Source organism: Rhipicephalus microplus, chromosome 6 (assembly GCF_043290135.1).
Source record: "Rhipicephalus microplus isolate Deutch F79 chromosome 6, USDA_Rmic, whole genome shotgun sequence".
Classification (NCBI taxonomy): domain Eukaryota; kingdom Metazoa; phylum Arthropoda; class Arachnida; order Ixodida; family Ixodidae; genus Rhipicephalus; species Rhipicephalus microplus.
The window spans coordinates 198,970,990-198,993,359 of NC_134705.1; the positions used below are offsets into that span (position 1 = coordinate 198,970,990).

Here is a 22,370-nt window from a genome sequence, read left to right on the forward strand (position 1 = left end):
ACGAATTTCATACTACTGGATACTTTCCAAACAATTACGTCTATACCGTTTATGAATATAGGTGAGCCTGTGTTGGGTTGTTCTTTTTGACAGCCGACTGTGGCGTACATGTCACTGTGGCAATGCTGGGCAATAAAAGTTTTTGGCGTGCGGAATGATAGCATTCGCTGCCCAGAAAGCATAATCGCGCTTCAAATTTTGTATTCACAAGGCCTCACAATGTTCATGCAAGACTAATAGCACTATTGTTTTACTGAAGAGGTAACCTTTCTTTCTGGCATGATAGCAGTGCACAGTAAGAACAAATGCACGGAGAGCACTTGATCTATCATTTTCTCTTGGTCTGTATTTGTTATGCTAAATGCTTCTAGCACAGCTTGGTTCCAACTCGCCCGACTGGCCATGTTTGTGCAGTACTTTGTTTTGGTCATCACACTTCATTGTACTTTTCATGACGTATACCTCCAGCTTGTTCTGGACAAATGGGCAAGTACTCTGCTGTCAACACCGGTTAACGAAAGGGCGTGTTTCATTCAGTGCAATTTAACAAGTGTAGAAGGCCAGCGACATTAAGTATTCGCTTCTTATTCGTATGGCACTGCTTATGTTAATAGCACTGCAAATCTTGTCACGTCACGCGCGGATTCTGTCAAGTATTTGAAATAAGGCAAAGTAGCACCATCTGCGTACTAGTGGTCACATTTACATGCAGTCTTCCACTTTCTGAAGAGAGAGTGAAGCTTGCGCAGGATGGACGGCTACTAGATATTGCACGGTGTACGCGACTGCAACCGTAGGCGTTGGCCACACGCGCCACGTCATCGAGAAGGCGATCCGCTCGTTTCGTTGCTGTTTGCGCGGCCGCCGTTTCTCAGTGCATCGGCAATATGCCCATAGTCAACTGCCTCTCCAAGTCCTGCGCCGTGAGCGAGCCGTCGATCGCCTCGACGTTCGGGTTGAACACCGAGTAGGCGCTGAGCTCGCCACGCAGCCGGGGCCTCTTGCGGAAGTTCGTGAACATCACGTAGAACACGCTTATCGCGAAGAACACGGCTCCGAATTCGAGCACCACAAACAGCGTCATCAGCAGGCACCACAGCGTCAACTTGAGCACCAGAGTGGCCACGTCGAGCTTCGTCCAGCGACCGCAGGACTCCTCGTCCACCACAGGTTCGTCGGTGACCACTATGCGAGAAGACGGCGGTGACGCGGCCATCGGAGGAGTTTGTACGGGTTCTCGTCTCTTGCGAAGCTTTGTCAACGTGGCCGGCTGAAAACAAAAAGTAAGAAAGATGACCGAGCTAGCTATAAACACAGCTCGGCGACAGGAACAGGTAACCTCACCTTGGCATCGCTGTCAGTGTCGTTGCTTTCGCTCTGAGAACCCGATTTCGCGCGGTCAGGCTGTTCGGGCGCTTTGGCAGCCTCCTGTTTCACCTTGAGCTGTGCGCGAAATTTGGCGAGTTCTTCCTCCATACGTTCCATTCTCTCTTTTTCATGCTGCTGACTCGCTCGACTGTGCCATGTCGGCTGCACAGCAGCTGCCGCCGTCACATAGTTGCCGATTTGTGTTCCGTTCGCCGCCTTTTCTGAACAAACGCGGATTTCTCGCGTAACCCGGTAGTTTGCCAGCGCCCGCGTGGAAAAATCGTCGCGTTATTAAGCGCTTATCGGGCAGTTTTTCTCGTAATGTTCGGGTCATCGTTCACGCGTTTTTAAGCTGCGCTTTTTTAACTCGCCGAAGGGCGATCTAAAGGACAGGGGGCCGCCTCTCGCGATCCCAAAAATGTCCCGCGCATGTCGATGTGTAGCGCGTTCCATGGAGTGAACCCCCTGCGTCGTTTTTGAAGGAACGTGAGGCGCGACTAGCGCTTTTTCGTCGTGCGAAGCCGCGCTGCTAGGCAAGTTTTTCTGCCTTACGTTTTGTCGCTAACGTTTAGATTGCGTGCGATCCCCGTTACATTCCTTTCTCGCCTTTCTCCCCGTCCTGTTTTGTGCTCAGGAGTCCCGACTCCTCAAAAATCCGCCAGGCCGATGATGTTTTCGTAAGTGTTGGCCCGTTTCTTTTAGGTGGAAACTGTCGGCAGTAGATGCTGTTCAGAGCTGTCTGTGGAGCTTTCCTAACGTGTTGCTTTGCTACGTTTGTCATGGCTTGGAGGTCGCACGGCAAGAACAACCTCGATTTGGTGCGCAACTTGAAGCGTAAGTAATGCAAAGCGCTCCGGGTCGGGAGATCGAGCGCTGTTGAGTGTTTGATCTTTCGGTGGAGCCGAAACGTCGTGCGTCTTCGAAATGTTAGCGGCAAGGTTCTATTCGCCGCAGGCAATGGAATCATCAGGACCCAGAAAGTTGAAGACGTGATGAGTAGCGTTGACAGAGGAAACTACTGCCCGCACAACCCCTACATGGATTCACCGCAGGGGATCGGATACGCCGTCACAATCAGCGCACCGCACATGGTACGGCCTCATTTAAAAAGCAGCATGCACTCTTCAGACCCTAAAGGCACATGCGGCTGCGTTGCATGTGTTGATGAAGGGGCGTGCCCAGTTTTTTTTTTTTTTTTTTGTGCATCACGTCCTAAAAGACTACGAAAAGCCGGTAGTCTTCGCATGCGTAGTTGTGTCGTAGGATTAAAAGCGCTTACTGCCGCTTCAGCTTCTGACGCAGGTATAAACTTGTTCATTAGCGGCTTTATATGCGATAGGTGAACGCATTTTCTGCAAAGGCTTTAGTTGGCTTTATTAATATGGAATGTTTGCGTATGTTTGTAGTCTTCTAATGAGTGCCGTGTCTCGAACGGCCAAAATGCTGAGTTTACAGTAATCGATGATGAGTCTATATATAGCTTACTTGCTCAAGAGAACTCACCAATAAATAATTACCACGTATAAACATGTATGTATACTGCATGGTTTCCCATACTTCATTTTTCACACCTCATTTTTTATGTATTTTTTGATCACGTTGATGATCACATAAGCCCAACCAGGTAACATTTAGTGCTTTAGGTGTTAGATGAAAAATCAGCTGACATACCTTCATGCCAGGATTTCCAGAGGGAATATATTTCCCTGTTGTGTTAGCAGCTACTGTATAATGCGAATTGGCCTCCAAGGTACGACTGTCCAGATAAAAATTCACATTTGTCTGCTGCTTTTTAACAGAAGCCATATAAAAATAGATTTCCATTCAACTTCATGTGGTTGGCATCACTTACTGATTTTTTTTTGTTGCATCAAGCTTTATTCTACATTTTATTGGTTGTCAATGTGTTTGCACGAATATTTTCACTGCTGTTTCATATTCTAAAGGTTCATTTTTCTGGGAAAGGTTGGTGCGATTGTGCATAGCTGCTAGCTGTCTATATGAAATGGTGGAAGTTAGCAACAGAGTTGGGCCACTTCAATGCTCACAAAACTTGCCCTGGTTTCTACTTCATTTCAAGTTACGTTAGCAAGCTTTAAGTAGCTTTAAAGTGATCATTAATTGCAACCTAATGAAAGTAGATATATGGAAGCTTAATGTATGGTTGACATTAATGCTATAATGTAAAAATAAATCACTAAAAAGGTTTGCAAAAAGGAAGTAACCGACAAGCTTCTTTGCAAAAGATTGGCCCAATATTAACCTAAGATGGAAGGGTTAACTTCAGTTGGAATATGTGTTTTACATACCAGAATTAATATGCACTGTTGTTTTACTGTCTGCCATGAATACTGTCTCTCCAGCATGCCCAAGCCTTGGAGTCACTCAAGGACCACCTCAAAGAAGGGGCTAGGGCTTTGGATGTTGGCTCTGGGAGTGGCTACCTCACAGCTTGCATGGGGCTCATGGCAAGTGGACATTTGGCATTGGTTGCACTTGTAAGGATTGTGCAGAAAAGCTAAGATAGTGTAGACAGGTAGGCCATCTCTCCTTTGAGATTCAGCATATGTCTGTGATAGCAGCCCGAGAACTAGTGTGAATAAAAATTTTGTAGAGATGTCACCATACTCATTAGTTCTGTTGATAATCCAAACCAGCTACTCGGATCTGAAAGAGGAGTGCACGATACAGAGTACTTTTAATTATGTCTGCAAACTGCTTTTGTCACCCTGTGTGCTGACATTTGCTTAGGCAGCACAGTGTCTAATACAGTAAAAGCTCATTAATTAGAACTCTGATAATTTGAACTAATACCCTGGTCTGGGCAAAGCCCTGCATATTTCTATGGGGTATAACTCCCAACAGTTCGAACACGTCAGTATCCACAACAGTCAATTTGAACTGGAAGGCCCTGGTTTTCATTGCTCCTTGCAAAATTTGGCTGAGTGATCACAGTGTGTTGCAAAACCAAACCAAACATTATTTACTAGAGATTCAAAACAACAAAACAGCAGCATTTCTCAGCAGATAAGAATTCGGACGCTGCAATTCAGCTCTCGTGCAAGCTGCAAACGATGCTTATGGATTCGTGACAGAAGCGCAAGCAAATGCACATTACAGTTTACTTTTAATTTTGATTGCATTAACTATGCCATGTTAATGTGTTTTGGAGCATAAATTGCAGCATATATTTCATATAATGGCTCATTTCTCCCATTAACGCATGTCGGTGCTTGTTTTTGGCATATCACTGATTGATCAGTTAATTCTGTTAGCTGTTAAAGTTTCATGAACTTAATTCACAAACTCGCCTGCTACAAATATGTAGTAGCACCTAGTTCGTGATGAGTACAGAGGTGGCTTCTTGGGGTTCTGTCCATGCAGTGTGGTGCGATGTCCGTTCATTCTAGCGCCCGCCCGCTAATTTGAACTCTGCTTAACTATAACAATTTTATTGTCCCCTTCGAGTTCAAATTGGCTAGCTTTTGCTGTATTTGTATTCATGAGTTCATCCTTCTAATGGCCCAAGGGGCAGATGTCCAAGTTTTCTCTCTTGGCTTTCTTTGCACTTTGTGCTTGGTTTCTTAGCTGTGCAATATCGTGTTTTTGTGCTATCGTCCAAAGGCCACCTTGAATGACGATACAGTGTGTGGGGGGTCTTAAGATGCTAGCGCCACTCTTGGAACACACGGAGACAGCAGACAGGGTCGGGCAACCCAAACATCGTGTACATTTACTCAGCTACTTTCACAAACGATATCACCAGCCGAATAAAAAACACCACTAGTGATACACCAAAAAAACAACCTCATACAATATTCCAATAAATTCAGTCAACGTAACAAATACAAGATAACGCGAAAGCGTTGCCGCCGATGTTCGACTCGCCTTGAGGGACCCATGGGACATGACCTGCGGTAGCCACATCCCGTGGACCTCCATCAAGAGACGATCGTCCACGCCAGCTGTCACATGCCAAAGAGAGTCCCCAATCTTTTTTGTGCGGCCTTCTTAGCCTCGCCATTGGACGTCACTGCTGACACTACCACTCTTATCGTAATGATGAAGGTGGTGAAACTGCATGAGCACGGCGCCCCCTACTGCTCAGCAGCTGTTAAACTTAAATGCGGCCTATTCACGAGATGGGTGTGTGCCATGAGGCGCAAACAACCTTACAGGGGTGATAGCACCCCCCCCCCCCCCCACAAGTGTCATGTGATCAGCCTGCCAGATCTGGGTGCCTTGTATTCTTGCGTCCACGTTGCCAGCACATTTGTGTTGAATTTTTACTCTTCTGAAATAAAAATAAATTGTTTCAGAGTAATGGGCTTCGACATTTTCCCCCTTTTTTGCTGAAGTAACCATTCTTCTGGTGGCAGGTTGGCGAGACTGGCTTGGCTGTGGGCATTGATCACATCCCAGAACTGGTCAACGAGTCCATTGCAAACATTGAGCGCGACCAGCCACAACTGCTTAAATCTAAGCGGGTCAAGCTGATCGGTATGTTTGCAATTCTTCATTGTGACTACTCATTGTTTGTGTTTTTCTTATCCTTTCCAACATGAGCCCTAGTGTTGTGTACTTTTCACATTTATTCAGTGACGTACAGCAGATCATGACAGTGTCTAGCGCTCACACTGTCGTCTGTTTTTTTTCCCCTTCTTCACTGTGTATCATCTTTTCTTCAACTGAGCTACGCTAAAGCAATATCATTTTATCATGCACCAACTTGCCCAGTCAATAGTGCGTGTCTAGAAGGTTTCTAGATAGCCTGGGTACACTGCCTCTATTGAAAAAAAAATGTTTTTTTGCTTTATTTTGTAGTAGTCATGACCTATTCAGAGACACCTTACATTACGAATCGCCCGTATTTTAACAGAGCAGAAATTTTCCCTTGTGGAAATGGTGCTCCGTAATCTTTTTTAGCCACTTGTAATTCAATATTGTACTGTACTGCAACGCTCTAAATGATCCAGCCTTGAGGAGCCTTTGCTCTTAGCTATTCGACACAGTGCATACACCTGCTTTGTACTGTTCCTTGTTTTTCTGTATAGCATGTTTTTTTTATGCCCTGACGGTACAGAATCAATGTTAATGGTTCAACTTCACAGTGACCTGTCTTTTTTTTTTTCTTCTTCAAACTTTATCTCTGAAAGTGACAGCACTTTAGTTTTACCTAAACTGCACATCAGTTAAGCTGTCATCTTGGTTTTTGGGGGGGGGGGGCACATTATTGGATAGTTATTGATAAAGAAATCGGCCACGGTGATCTGCTCGTTATGGTGCTCGACTGCTGACTCGAAGGTCGCGGGATCGAATCTCAACAACAGCGGCCATATTTTCAACCGAATAAAAAAATGATAGAGGCCCTTGTAATCAAGTTTAAGTGCACGTCAAAGAACCTCACTTGGTCGACAATTTTCGTAGTCCTTCACTACGGCATCCCTCATCATCATATAGGGATCTTGGGAAGTTACACTCTAACAATTGACTTAATAGAATGCATTGCTTGTCCTTTTAGTCATAACCGTAGTTTAACGTAGTGGCACAAATGGCCAAGGCAGATGAAGCAAGAATGAATCCCATTGCCCAGTGAGGAGCTTCCTGGCACCTGTAACGACCTCTTTCCTTACAGTGGGAGATGGTCGTGAAGGATATCCTGAGCATGCTCCGTACGACGCAATCCACGTGGGAGCGGCAGCCCCAGATATGCCAAGAAAGGTCAGTGTTTTGTGTTACGGCGTATTCTACAAGTTCGTCTTTTCTAACATGATTAAGGTTGACTAAAACCAAATGCGATTGTAAGTCTTAAGGCACCAGAATTTAAATAATTTTATGGTGTAATGTGATGAAAATTGTGTTTAATGTAAATTGTTAGTGTGTGGAGGATATAATTGGGTTCTTTTTCTGTCAAGGATGGCTTGTAGTAATGGGTGAATTGCAAATTTTAGGTTCAAAGGGAATTCAAAACAAATGGTTGTTTGGTCAAATAATTTTGAATGAAATACTTTTGTATTAGTCCAATACTAATAGTATATATCATATATTACAAGGAAAATGACTATTATTCTCGCACCCTAATGTGTACAATATCATATAGAATTGGAATAAAGCATGTGCGAATGTCAGTTTTTTGGTCAGAATGAAGCAAGATTTCAGTGCTACTATAATAGGATTCAAGTCATAAGTGGTAAAATACGCGACATTTTAAAATATGCTATAGTTGGCATGTATGAGCTTGTGTAACGAGCTTTTAAACTTAAAAAGTAATTAATTGAGGGAAAGGCAATAGATTCAGCTTTACATGTATATCTTTCTGGCAGCGCATATTTTCCCTGGATTCACATTATATCGTACTGGTAAACCTTCTTACAAGGGATTTACAGGAAGTCAAATGCACTTCTATTTCTTCATTTTGAATACTTCAAAATTTCAAGTAATTTAAATTTGCTTTGAGGCAAATTTGAATGCTCACAATGCTTTCAATTATTCAAATTGCTTGAATATTCGCCCATGCTTAGAGACATCACTGTAATGAGGTGTGGCTGTTCATGGATCGGTTGTGCAGCTGGTGGAACAGCTGAAGCCCGGTGGACGCCTGATCTGCCCCGTCGGACCGGCCGGTGCGAGCCAGACGCTGGAGCAGGTGGACAAACTGGAGGACGGCACAGTGCGGCGCACCTCCCTCATGGGCGTCGTCTACGTGCCACTGACGGACAAGGAGTCTCAGTGGCCCGGAAGGTGGTGTCAGTGCTCCTCACTTCTCACTGCTGCGCGTGACGTTTCACACAAACATCACTTGGGTCAGTCTGGTGCTTCGGTCGTGTGCCCAGCCATCATGCAGGCATTCGCTCAAAGCACGTGTACGCATTCCTATAGCAATCGTATTGAGGCAAAAGCCTTCAACATCTCGTACTCGCGGTGACCGGTGTCCGTTCGGCCCCTTGGCATGGTGTCAACCGTGGTGCCTCCCCCTCAAGTAGGAGGATAAATGAGCCTTACTGGCACTGTAACGCGGATGGTGTTTGCACGATGCGCAAAGCACGAGAATATAAACGCATGCGAAATAGAGGCAGATTAGTCTCGCGTCTCGCTGCGATTTGCACAGTGAGAGCTGTTATAAGATAACTCGCAACAACAGTCAGCCTTGGTGGTGTAGTTGTCCGCTGCCACTTCTGGTGTCGATACTAACAGCTATTGTGCATAATGAAAAAAAAAAAGTATCAAAGATCGAGCAGGATTCAGACCCAGGTCATCTGCGCCGCAGTCCGGTATTCTACTACAGTCATGCCGGTGCTTAAAACTCAAGCTAAAAGACACTATACAGGCTTCATGTCGGGCATGGAACCATGTTAGCAGAGGTAATATAATGTGAATGTGGTGGAAGAGGAGAATAGCACCTGCTGTCACACTATGCAAAATGAGTAACAACCGCATAATTTAGTTTTCTACGCTTCGCAAAGGGCTCTCTCAAACTACTTAGTCATGCACTACAGCATTAACGAAGCGCACATAATGTCTTAAAGACGTGTAGTGGGTACCTTGCTTTCCTGCAGAATGGTGAATAATGGCATAATGGTACTCCGCAGAGCAACGAATAGTGTTCAGAGTGCTACAGATTATAACCTCAAAATTTTAATCTCTATTCGGTTCTTTTATGGAGTTCAGAGTGAAATCGAGCAAGGGCCTTCTTGGCAGGGTGACTGTTGCACCAGCGCTAGTGATTATCACGGAGCATAAGCTTAATGCTACTTGTGGTGGCAGCAAGCAGTTTGTGAGTGACTTGAGATGGCGTCAGGCACTGCCTGGCACTCTTTAGAACTTAAGTGGCATTGATGATGGCTGGAAGTACAATCTCTTAGGCAATAAAAAACCATCAATGCACCTGACAATAAAAAAAAATTAGTTCAATCTAGTGTACAATTCATGAACTTAGGTTATACTAAGTGCAAAACATAGCATTTTGCTTTTGTATAACTGGCATTTGAGAACACTAGATGAATCAAATACAAAATTTGTCATTTGAAAGTCTCAATTATGTGCAAAGCCATGCCTGGTTTTGTAAAATTTGCACTGATTTTTTGAAAGTGTTTATATTTCACTACAGGTGAAAAAAAAATCAATTTTGCAACATTCAGATTTAACACCTTTGGAGGCCTATTGCTAAAAAATTATCGAATTGTGGAAAGCAGAGTTAACTACTCTTCTGTGTGACTAGTAATATTGACCCATTATACATCAAATTTATGTCACTCACTGTAAATGTTTTTTTTTCCAAAATGTGTTCCTGTGTGAGCATGACGCAGATCAATTTCATATCGTTTCGCAAAAGTTCTTCACCGATTTTTATTTCAGTAAAAAAAATATTTGATGTCGGAAAATGTGACATTTGTATCACTGGAGTGGAGGTCAAGTTCTGGCTAGGTCAAGACATAACCTGCATTAGGTGGTCTCTATTCATTATGGCGAAACTAATATGTTCTAATTGGAACAGCACAGAGACCAATCCTAAAGGGAGACTAAACAACACTAGCGCTGTTTGACAACTGGTTGCTTTATTCAAACGAAACAGAAAAGCAGTGGAAAGAAGGAACAACAAAACATGCACATGCAACCTATGCACGTCATCCTTTGTGATTCGTCTCTGCGCTGTTCCAATGTGAACACAAGCCAACTAGCCCAACTCTTTTCTTTTGAAACTAATATGCTCGAAACCTGTGCGAAATTCTGCTGACTTTTTCTCAGTTCGCGCAAACGACGCAGTGCTCGGCGCCAGACGACCGAGCCCACGCTAATCTCCTCAAAAATGGCAGGGGCTTCGCAAAAGCCTTCACAGTGCGAGACAAGTGACAGTACGACAGGCGAGTCCAGGTGCGAGCCGAGGCGCGAGTCCAGGTGCGTCTTAGGCCAAGAAAGCTTTCTCGAGTGAACGTGTCATTTGAACATTCCATAATCAATTAATCAGCCGGCATTATTGTCGTCTATTGCAATGTAGTCTGGGAGTTCGTTAGTCATACCATTTGGAAAAGTCTGTTCCTAAGTACGGACATGCCCGTGGACAAATTTGTGGAGGAGTGCGAACTTGCACACTATTTTGAGGGATCATAGAAAACGCGGCACATTTTTGTTGCCATTGGGCGACTTGCCATAGCAAGAATTAGAAGAAGCACTTAAAAAGGCTGAAGAGTTCCATGGCTGCAGTATCGTCTTCAAATTAAGAGACTCAAACGTAAACATCCTGCTCACATAAGGGAATACTGACACAAAAATGTTTCATTTTTTATTTTTTTTGAGTAACTAACTACCCCTTAATCACAGTGGGACAACTTCTTTGCTTGAGTGCGCGACGGTTAATTATGTGAAGACGATTCTATTGTGCCTAGTCGCAGTTTGGGTTTCAAGGAGCGCCAAGTGAAGCAGGAAAACAGGACCCAGAATGGTTTTCTTGTAAACATAGATGATTATGTGAGCTCACAAAACCATATTCACATGAGCACTGCATTGACAACTCTTTTCAATATAGGCTGTCCAGGTGCTGCTGTAGTCCCCTCTGGGATGTTGCATACATATGTGTGTGATTTCCCAAAAATGCACGGCGTATCGGCCTTTTTCTATTTTTCTTTGTATTCCTGTGCAAGTTCATAAAGAATGTCCCCTTACTTTCCCTCAAAAAGTACCCCGAGAAGAGAGCGCTTGCAAAGGTCACGACAGCCTACGAAGCCTCGTGATGCAGGCGGCTGTTTGTTGTTTTTACATTAAAACCAAGCTGGATTTGATGTCATAAGGGGTGTCTTGCTCCACTACCAAAAATATCAAAATGGAGGCCTCTTGTGTGTACTTAAGCCAAGTGTTGGCTCGGCTACTAACTGCTAGAATACCGTCTTGGTGGCGCTAGTTGTGCACCACTGTTCTCTATGAAAAATAGCGCATTTTTTAATATCCTCAAGTCTAAGCCATCCCTGGAGTTTGATACGAAGAAGTTTGAAAAAACTATCGGGTTAGATTCGAATATAATGGTATACATATTTTTCATTGTGTTTTTAAACGATCGATTCTATGAAAGCTGTGCCAGGACTGTCAGAAAGCTATGTAGCAAACCAGCAGTTAAAAAACACAGCAGTAAGGAAACTTAAATAGTGCAAACGCATGACATGCACTTTAAAATTGACTTTAAATGTGTTATAGGCTGTCTTAGCCATTGATATTTTGTAGATTGTGCATTCACGTAAACATATCTCACAAGTTAACTTGCTTTTATAATTTTGTGACAGTGCTTTTTCAAAAAAGATGCAGCGTTGTTGCTGTGCAAAATGCAACACACAAGAATGCCATTTATTAGCTATTTCGTCTGCATACAAGTAGCGCTGCAATTCGGAAACCTCCGCGATTTTGGCTAACGGCATGTCTGGATTTTTATACGTAGAGATTGTGAGGAGTTTCACACCTTGTATGATTTAGGAACTCTGGTTATTGTGGCAGGCCGTGCCTGAGACTCCTCTCATTGGCTGACGCTATTCACGTCATCAGAGATATTGCATGTCTCGTATTAGTCAGTAATGAAAGTACCAAGTCTGCAACATGCATACAAACTGTGCAAAATTGAAGGCAGGCATAGACAGTGGAAAGGTTACTTTTTAACATTCCTGTAAGACACTTATACATCGCTAATCCTCAATTTTCGAAATTTAAAAACCTGTTACTCGTGACAACATAGCAGAAATTTTTTGGGAATACCTTTCAGGTGAAAAGCTTTGTGCATTGTTCCACTTGCCACTCCATATCGTTCGAACTTGAGTTATATCATACTGTTTTTTTTTCTCTAGGTGCTCAGAATTCAGTGCTAACCGCAGTTAGCTCTAACTGTTGAGCATAGTGTCTGGGATTTACACATTTTAACATTGAATTTTTAGTCGAATAACTAGTTGTCATATAGCTAAACCTGGGTGACATTTTGACAGCAATACATCGGTTTGAATGCTCTCATTCTTCTCAATGCTTGAAATTGGTTTGGGTGGTAAGATTTCAGGGTTAAATGGAATGCTAAAACTTCATTCAGGTCCATCGGTGCGTGAATTAGCACACAGCACTGGGTAAACAATTAGCTTCAAATTCACTTCTAACCTAAAATTAAGCGTTTGCGCAAGCCTATAATTGGTTTGAAAAGATGATTTCATTGCAATAAGCACCTGCTATGCTGTGAAACCACTTGTCCAGGGAAAGTTTGCACTGCTTCATAGTCATATACTAAGGTTTAATGTATATATTACCTACACCACTATTAAATATATTTTTAAGTTTAAAAATACATTGCATGGGCTTGTAGGCTTTAAGTATAGCAAATTTTAAAATGTTACATACTTTACTGCTTACAACTTGCACCCTATTGCTATTTAAATCTTGTTACTATTCAAACTTGCTTCTACTTCACATCGATCTAAAAAAAAAATTCTGGCGTGCCTAGTTTCGATTATTTAAAATAATGTGCAAGTAAGCTTGGTTAGGACGGAGATGGTCATTTTTCTTTATGTTGTCATACATACTATTCAAACTATTCAGTTAGCAAAGCTTCAACAATTAACTACCTGCTTCAAACCTCTAATTGACTATTTGTCCATCCTTAATAATAATATTCACGGCAAAGTCAAGCTTGTTCTGGCTGAAGTACAAAATGCCGCAGCCCCAGATTTTCCTGTAGTAATATTTGTGTGAAACTGTAACGCTTCTTGCTTCACACCTTTTTATTTGGCCTTGGCAAACTCACCTCTGTTTTTTTTTTTTTTTGTGCCTCTTCTTTTCTTTTTTCTTTCTCTGTTTCACCTTTTCTGCAGCAATCCTGACCAGGAGACGAGCACCGTATTCTGAGGTGTTGCATCTTTCAGTCCACAGTGCACTCGTGTACGTGAACGCGCGCAGGCTTCGTTGACAAGCGGGAGAGTATGTGGCCATTGCATGCTGGTCGTGCGTGGTGAAATGTAGAAGGGGAGAAGATGCTGCGTGATTGTTCGAGCATTCGGTTCTGAGCTTCGTGTCTGGCCCTCCCCTCGTGCTTCAACCTGAAATCCACCCTGATTATGTTGAAGGGACACCGAAGAGAGATTATTCGTCTTTCTTTAGTAATCTACAATTTCACCATACAAGAAGCACAACTGTTACCACAAGAAGTAGTGCGAGAACTCGCAGAAGCAAAATACAGGTGGTGCTTTGAAGCTACTGCTCCAGCTTGCCGTGACGTTGTAGATTTTGATGGCATATGCTAGGGCCTATGTAATCGTTGTCGCTAAAAATTATTCACATTAGGTTCTGAGAAGCCCAAAGTCGTAGCACAGCAAGCTTAAAAAAACTTCATTGAAGCATTGGGGCCAAACTAAGCAAAAAGCTTTTTGAATTTGTGATGTCATACTGGCATTCACTTGCTGAAGTTTAAGCTGGAAGTTTAAGCACAAAATTGTGACCTTTATTTTCTTTTCTAATAAACCTATCGTTGCAAAATTAATCTGAAAGAACTGTTTGTCTGAACTGATTTAATGTTTTGCTTCAATGTTCTTTTAATGAGAGGGTGTGCACATGCTTGGACCAAGCAAGCTAGCAATACCTGTCAGGTCTCTAGGATTTTATGTAGCATCTACTAAATTGAGCTTGTTCTAAAGTGCAGTGGTATGATGACTGCTTCTTCAAATTTTCACTAAAAAGTCTGTGTAGAAAAGTCTTTTTTAACCCACTGGTTTTTGACCATACTGTTATGACTTTAGTCCACTTGTAAAAGCACAATAGAGGCTTACTTTGAGCAAGTTTACGACAATAAGTTCATGCAGCAGTTAAAAAGTAAACGTGATTGTAAACGTAAACGTAAACGTGACTGTTTGTGTACGCTGCTGTTTGTTCGACACGCAAATTTTTCTCAATAAATTGTGGCTGTATCCCACTAAAAATGTGTGCTCATGGAAAACTTCTGTTAATGTACATGAAATCTAGTGCTCACCCAGCTTTACCACATTTTTTTAGTGTGTCTGCCATATCTTGGAACATTAAGGCTCACAGGTTGGGAAATAGGGTTTAGCTCTTGTTTTAATATCTGTAGTATACTAGAAATACCTTTATTAAGTGTTTATTTATTTATTAGAATACCCTCAGGGCCCGTAGGGCATTACAGAGGGGGTGGGTACAACATTTATAACACACAAGAAAAAAAAGACAAAATAAAGAAACATGTGTCAGATGCGCAAATCAGGAAGGCAACATAAGTCAACTAAAAATGTATAAGAATTCAAGCACATACAAGACAAAGATAGATAATGGAAACTGCTTATAGTTACAAGCATTGCTGAGAAATTGCAGTCTTGAATAACAAAGGGTCTGTTATTGTTACAACGGAAGAGGGAAGGTGGTTCCAATCGGCGGCTGTTTTCGGTAAGAAGGCTGCTGAAAAGAATTTGGTGCGGCAAAACGGAATGGCAACCTTATGCTGATGATCAATGCGCGATGAGTGGTATGACGGTTGTGAAATGAGGTCTCGCTTCATTGATGGATTGTGAAAAAATATCTTATGAAAAAAATGCAGTCGCGCCAGTTTCCTCCGGACAGTTAAATTGGGTAGGTCAAGGTTAGATTTCATTTCTGATATGCTAGCAGTACGGGAATAATTAGAACAAATGAACCGAACTGAGCGGTTCTGAACAGATTCTAACGCGTTAATTAAATTTTGCTGCACGGGATCCCATATAGCGGACGCGTACTCAAGCTTTGGGCAAATTAGTGATCGGTATAATAGAATTTTGAGGGACAGCGGAGCGCGAGAAAAGTTGCGGCGTAAGTATCCTAGCGTTCGGTTAGCGTTATTACAGATGTAGGTAACATGCGTGTGCCAAGATAAATTGTTGGTAATGTAAACGCCGAGGTACTTATATGAAGAGACATGCTGGAGGGGAACGGCGTTAATTTTGTAGGTACAGGGGGGAGAAATAGATCGCCGGGTTATTGACATGCATTTAGATTTGTTAGAGTTGAGAGTCATAAGCCATTTATTGCACCAGGTTGAGACAGTGTCAAGGTCTGACTGTAGAAATTGGTTATCATATTCATTGTTTATTTTGCGGTAAATTACACAATCATCTGCAAATAACCTTATAGCGGAGTTAATGCTGTCTGGGAGATCATTAATATATGTAAGAAAAAGTAAAGGGCCTAATACGGAACCTTGGGGTACGCCGGATGTTACTTTAGAAAGAGGTGAGCTATAGCCATTAGTTGTTACAAACTGAGTGCGATTAGTCAGAAAGCATTCAATCCATTGAAGAATGTTCGGGTCAATGTTTAAGGCACTAATTTTTAGGAGGAGTAATTGGTGAGGTACTTTATCGAAAGCTTTTTGAAAGTCAAGAAAAATGCAATGCACAAGTGAGCCGCGATCTAAAGCCGATGCTATGTCATTAGTAAAATAAAGAAGTTGGGTTTCACATGAGTAACTTTTTCGGAATCCGTGCTGATAGGGAGTAAAAAAAGAATTTGATTCTAGGAATGAGACAAGGTTGGAGTAAATTATATGTTCTAACATTTTACAAGGAACACTGGTTAGGGAAATTGGTCTGTAATTGAGACCAATAAAAGTATGCTTTTAATCTCTATGAAATTTATCGGATTTAGTGGATCAGCTAGTGGTAAACAGCATGTTGCGAGGTTATGAGATAAGGAAGTTTTGCAGGCATAAGATTAAGTCAGCAAACAGAAGAGGGAGCAATTAGGGGTGCTTAAGGGGGGGGGGGGGGGATTAGAGCAGGTTTCTTTCTCGAATGACCGTAAAAATAGGCTGGTCATAATGTTTGTGATTACTGTGATGATCTTGGGAGTTATGAAATTTTCGTTGTGGGTAACACGATAAAAGTGCGGTGTTTTATAACGACTCATTAACACCTGCTCTCGATAGCCATATGGAATCCAAACATTGAGCACGCTCTCTTGCTGTCCCAGGAATGAAGGGCACCCGTCAGCAACCGGGTTGGTTGGAGCGAACTCGCCCACAACAACAACCTCGGCCTCGAAGACTGGGATAAGCGCGGCCCCTTCTGCTCTCCCATCCTCCGCATCGCGCCTTGCTGCCGCAATCATGCCTGCGCTGTTAATAAAATTAGCACTCTGAGCACCTTCTCCGACCCGACGAGGGGGGCTTTTCCTTTATTTAGATAAGTACTCCTAGAAACGTAGAGCGGCGCTTTGCCAAGCCACTCAAACAGCATCAAAGCTTGCACATTCCAGCCGTTGCTGCATTAGCCTGCATGAGCAATGTATCATGTGCCTTTGTGTGCATTGCACGTGTGGTTTACTTTTCTCTCCTCACTGCCCAGCTTCACTGCACTGACCTGGCTGCTCTGCTTCCATGCACATATGCCGAAACCCTTTTGTTTTTGTTTTTCTTTGCTTTTTTGTATATTTAGCACTGTCTGTGCTGCTTGTTGACATTTGAGTGTTTTAAATGACCTTGTTACACCACTTGTTTTGTCATGTGCCGCACTGTTTACAGCATTTCGCTAGCTCAGTGATGGGAGTGCTGCTCCAATTGCTCAAAAGAGAAATGCTGCTCCATGATGTTCTAAACAGTAATTTTTGTTAGTAATTGTTACAAACCTGCTCCGGAATGACACTCAGAGAATGAGAATGACGAACTTTTACTGTTTGACCGACTCCTCATAAGTCATAAAGAAAGTGAAAAGAATCTGCGTACTATCATTTGAGTGTGCTACTAGTGTGCAGCATTATCGGCTCCGATCTCATTTGTGCAACGGTCCTATTAATAATATAGGTCATTTGGCTGTTACATTTTTTTTTCAGCTAGACATGGCAAATAAAATAGTGTGGTGAAATGTGAAAATGAGCAGGATTGCTCTTATCTCATACCTATTATCTACTGCTTGTTTGGCAATACTAGTTATATGGGACGGTGGTCACTTCTAAAATATGGTGCTCAGCCTTTTCAGTTTAATTTGATTTCTGCCCCAAACAGTAGTATTTCAAATTGTAGCTCATTTCACTGCACATTTCTGACAACCTGTCATTGTTTGCTTCATAAAATTTACATTTATTGTTGTCTGGTAAATATATTTCCTAATAAAAAATAATATTTGTGAGATGCTTCGACAATGCTCTAAACACCATTAATTTATGGCAAATTTAATATCTGCTCCTAAAACAGCAATAGCTGCTCTAAACTAGCATTCTTTCCTGCTCCAAAAACACTTATGGCTGCTCCAAAGTGCGCTCCAATTAGTGAAAAGTCACTTCCATCACTGCTAGCTACAAACCATTCATATATAGCTTAAGCTGCTGGCTTGAGAACGTGTGTGCTAGGCGAGTTTTGCTATTGGAAGACATTAGTGTAAGTTTTGTGGGACTAGCTTTGATCCTGTTTGTTTCTTAAAGTTATAGATCTGCTAGAATTAATGCAGAGAATGGCAAACAAGTGGCTTTCTAATTACTTACCTGCTAATTATAGGGCCTTGCCTACACTAAGTACGTTAAATGCACAGCTCAGTTGCCACAAGCGAGCGTGCATCTGTGATGCAATGAATTGCCGCAGAATTTTCAACGCAGCCTTTTGCCAAAGTTCGCTAGATTGCCAGGTGCTCAGTGCCATCTTTTGTCGAACAAATGTCGCCCGTGAAAGGTGTCTGTTGAGCGAATGACATTGGGAGCTGTCTCTTCATGCATTGGTGTCCAGGGTTGTCTGCACCACGCTGTAAGAGATGAATTCCCGGTGGCTCCATTCTAGCAGGTAAATGGTAGTCATGTGCGTGTGTAAAAGTAACTGAGCATGCTTTATTAGTCTGGTATCACGACTTCTAGATAGCCGAGCAACTGTAATGCAGCTAGTCGTATTGAGCATATTTGAGGCACTCGTGCTCCTTCTCTTGGTAGTTATCTAGTTCAGCATACAGAGTTGTATATTGCTGCATTGCTTGGTGCTTAGGTAAGCAGCCACCTGGTTGCTTGTAGCTAAGTTTTGTAGGCAATTTTAGTTTTTCAGTAAGTGTTTTGTAATAACGGGCACCCCTGAGATCTCTAAAGAAATCTTGAGAATATTGAATGTGGTTAATGACTGTAGTACATTGTTAGGGTTAATAAACTTTCATAGTCCACTTTGTCTGTTGATTTTTTAAATGATTGTCTCTCTCACCTTGTCGAGCTTATCAAAGTCATATAAAATCCTTGTAACGTGCGGTATTGCGGGGACTAACATTTCGATGAGCAGCTTTTTTGCAGCATATTAACAAGCGACATTTTGACAACACAAGACTACTTGTCGAAAGGTTGGCTCCAGTGACACCTCGTGTTCCAAGGAATTTCCGAGGAAAATGCCATCTTCCCCCGAACTTGTGCCTTATCATGATCACTCATTGCTGTATTACAAGGACTTAGTATACGCAGCGTGTCACGTGTTGGCAGGCTTTGTTGGTTAACCGTGACAGTAATTTGCCAGTGAATTAGCATTGCTGAAAGACGTTGGCGCGTGCACATCTGTTCGTGAAAGGCAATAAAAGTGCGCCTTTTACTAGATCTCTTACCAAATGCTGCGAGGTGTTGATAGGCATTCTTGGTAGACAGTGATGGCTGTGCTGCTTGTTTATTAACCATGCCATTGCTTGTTGTGCCATCATCCACACATGCATCTGGTCTTTAGCCGAGCCAAGCATCTGACACTATTTCTTTGCTTGCCCCGTGCAGTGGCCGCCGTGATGAATTATAAGAGAAAGGCAGCAGCGCGCAGCAAGCATGAAGAGTCGTCGTCTCGCCAAGCAGAGCCTGACAAGACCTAGTCCTTGTTCCCTTCTCCTAAGCGACAACCTAGACAAGCACAAAGCGGGGGCGCGTTTTCACTCCAGGTTGCGCAAGATGGCAGTCTCTCGCAGTTGACACCTCCAGCCCTTTTTTTTAAATCCTTTCTCGTCCCAGAAATGTGCTGATTGTTGCGAAATTATTTATGGACTCTACACCTGCCGCATCAGCTTGATGTTGCAAAGCTGAACTGGCAATTCCCCACGAACTTTTGGGTCGTGCGAGTGTGTGACTGGGTGATTGGTGTGGGTGTGGTGGGTGCGTCGAATATGTGAAAGGAGCTGGGGTCGTTGGTGTCATTCCTGTGCCTCCTTTAAAAGTGTTGTGTCTGAAATGAGCTTTGGCAATGCTCTATATCTGCAACTGTGTGTGTCTATGCTCACCCCTACCCCTCCCCTTTTTTCTTCCCTTTCTTTTGCACTGTGTGAAGTGTTAGTCAGGCCTAACCTTGGAGCAACAGAACATGCAGCATTTCAGGGGGTAAACTACTCTTCAAAAAAAATTTTTTAAAGCATCTTGATTTTGATGAGACCTTTAGGGTTTATGTATATTTATGTGCTGAATTGTAATATACAGTTAATTTTTAATACAGTATGAAGTTTTTAATAGTATACAGTAAAACAAGAATGGGTGTTCTTAACCCTTCTGAACAAGTATTATGGTATACTTAAATTTTGGTACCTATATTCCTGCTTGACATAGACTCCCTTGTGAATGTTAAGCATATCATAACAGTAAGTTTAGAATATCCATTCTTGATTCAATGTATGCAGTTTTCATGCCAGATTATTGTAATATGCTGATTTGCTCTGTGACTATGTTTAGGAAAAGTCTTGCTCCTAACAGTGCCCATGAAATATTTCATATTATAGAAACTGCAATATGCACAAAACATAACTTCATATTCAAAATTGGCACATGAATGTACATAAACTTTGCAAGTTACGTCAAAATTCATCAAGAATTTCAGATAAAGCATTAGGGTCCATTGTCTCTTTAATCACATCTTGAAGGTTTTTCACAGCTGTCCATGAATGTAAGAGCTCACTGAGTCTCTGATTTGCCATTCAGAACTGCTCGAAATTTCCCGAAGTGCTTTATTTCACCAGTGAAAATTGGTACGTGCAGTGGCTATAATAAACATGGGAAATATGGGCGACAAACCAGAGACCCACCGATGTCCAGTGTTCTGGATCCAGTGGAATGACTGGGTCAGTTCTAATGGTTGCACTCGCATTATCGGTTGGGCATTGATGCAGGTGGGCGAGTTCTCTCCGGTGACTCCAAGTGGGCAGGAAGATGTTTATGTTATCATAGCTGTGTTTTTTTTTGTGATCTTATACTCTCTACTATGTATTGTGCTTTAAAAAACTGCATGCATTTTTTCTATTATTAGTGCTGTCAAGGGTCAAGGCTTGTTTACTTTTACTAAAGAACAAGCGACTGTTGCAAGGGCATGGTCAGTTTGGTGTCTTTGTACAACCACCAATTTTTCTTCTCACAAGCGTCAACTGCTAATTCTGTGAGCGTTGTACCACAGAGCACAGCAGTGAAGTGAATGAGAATAAGTGCATGACACGATGAGCTGTCCTGTGTGCTGCTGTCTTCTGCTGGGTTGTTCCAGGAATTGGACACCACACCCACTTGGGAGCATTGTTTATTGCCATTTTTTTTTTTCAGAATGCTGCCATCAAGTTATAAAGAAAAGTTTCACTTGAGATACATGGGATGTGACATACTCCCATATATTCTACTGTGTGTATCCGCATTTTTTTTTTACTGTGGTTCATGCAGGTCGTTCCTGTGGCAAAAAAACATCTGTCACTGCAAGCCAGAAAAAAAAAGATAGAAACAAGGATGAGAAAGATAGCGGAGTTGGGTACGTTTCACATAACAGTCCAGCAGACAAACGCTGCACTGGACTGTTAACTGCACGCATGCGTGTATTCTCATTCATTTCGCCGCTGTGCGCCATTATATGCCATTTATAGACTCGGTTGTAGAGGTTTGTGCGTTCAGTTTAGAAAAATGGGCAGCTGTACGTCATTGTATATATAATGCTTTTCAGGGTGTGAAAAAAAAACATTTTTTTTTTGAAGTTCTTCTGACATACCACATGTCTGAAAACAGAAATAGATGGAGCTCCAGGAACTTGATGAACTGTTCTTTTCAACCAAGTAAATTTTGCTATGCAACTTTTTTTAAAATTAATTGATGTTTGCTTAGAAAGCTTTCTATAGTTATCTCACTAACTTAGTAAATGCCCTCAAAGAGTGCACTGAATGAATTGAGTCAAGGTCAAGTTGCTTTGGTGAGCACTTAATAAACGATTGGTGTTGCCCATATCTCTGCTGATGGTGATACTGTCTTTACATGCTTGGATTGTTGTTTATAGCATTATCTTGAGACTATGCCTATAGATGGCCTGAGATTCTCTTGCCATACACTCTGCAAAGAATTGGGCTTCCAAATATTATGTTAGATCCAATAGCACACCACAGTAGTTGAACAGCTGCTGCGTTTGTCTAAATATAAAAGCCAGTGTATGCCCAGTGTGAAGCCGTTTAATATAAGTGTTTCAAGAAATGACTGATTAATTTTGAAGTGACAGCGCATCATGAATGGTAATCTGCCACTAACCTTCAGGAGGAAGGTATATAACAGCTGCATCTTACTGGTACTTACCTGTAAAGCAGGAACCTGGAGGCTTACAAAGATGCTTCAGCTTAAATTGCGGACGACTCAGTGAGCGATGGAAAGGAAAGTGATAGGTGTAACCTTAAGAAACAAGAAAAGAGCAGAGTGGGTCAGGAAACAAACCAAGGTCAAGAATATCATAGTCGAAATCGAGAAGAAGAAATGGACATGGGCCGGGCATGTAGCACGTAGGCAAGATAACCGCTGGTCATTAAGGGTAACTGACTGGATTCCCAGAAAAGGCAAACGCACGAGGGAGAGACAGAAAGTTGGTTGGTTTGCAGGTATGACACAGTTCGCAGAAAGCACAAGACGGGGTTGATTAAAAGATCATGGGAGAGGCCTTTGCCCTGCAGTGGGCATAGTCTGGCTGCTGCTGCTGCTGCTGATGATGATGAATCAAGAATAAACTAATTTAGAATGAACTTCCTGTAATTCATCATTTAATTCTCATGGACTGTGTTGATTTGGGATGTTGCTAT

General features: G+C 42.3%; 2 protein-coding genes across 13 annotated transcripts; one reads left to right on the forward strand and one right to left on the reverse strand.

Moving 5' to 3' along the window:
* Positions 1-511: 511 nt before the first annotated feature.
* On the reverse strand, positions 512-1,608 carry Saysd1 (SAYSVFN motif domain containing 1). Its single transcript, XM_037418272.2, has 2 exons — positions 1,345-1,608; positions 512-1,270 (listed from the first exon to the last, which is right to left on the reverse strand). Exons 1-2 carry the CDS (start codon positions 1,483-1,485, stop codon positions 872-874), a joined length of 540 nt encoding a protein of 179 aa, XP_037274169.2. The 5' UTR covers positions 1,486-1,608; the 3' UTR covers positions 512-871.
* Positions 1,149-19,631, forward strand: Pcmt (Protein-L-isoaspartate (D-aspartate) O-methyltransferase). Of its 12 annotated transcripts, XM_075867527.1 has the most exons (11): positions 1,767-1,901; positions 2,003-2,045; positions 2,159-2,202; positions 2,323-2,459; positions 3,732-3,836; positions 5,748-5,868; positions 7,004-7,089; positions 7,937-8,109; positions 10,114-10,263; positions 13,197-13,263; positions 19,081-19,221. In XM_075867527.1, exons 2-10 carry the CDS (start codon positions 2,035-2,037, stop codon positions 13,228-13,230), a joined length of 861 nt encoding a protein of 286 aa, XP_075723642.1. In that variant the 5' UTR covers positions 1,767-1,901; positions 2,003-2,034; the 3' UTR covers positions 13,231-13,263; positions 19,081-19,221. The 12 variants fall into 12 exon arrangements, with proteins under 12 accessions (XP_075723641.1, XP_075723645.1, XP_075723638.1 ...); XM_075867526.1 differs by lacking the exons at positions 1,767-1,901; positions 2,003-2,045 and adding an exon at positions 1,149-1,283 and having other exon boundaries at positions 2,071-2,202; XM_075867523.1 differs by lacking the exon at positions 2,003-2,045 and having other exon boundaries at positions 1,764-1,901; positions 2,071-2,202.
* The last annotated feature ends 2,739 nt before the right edge of the window (positions 19,632-22,370 follow it).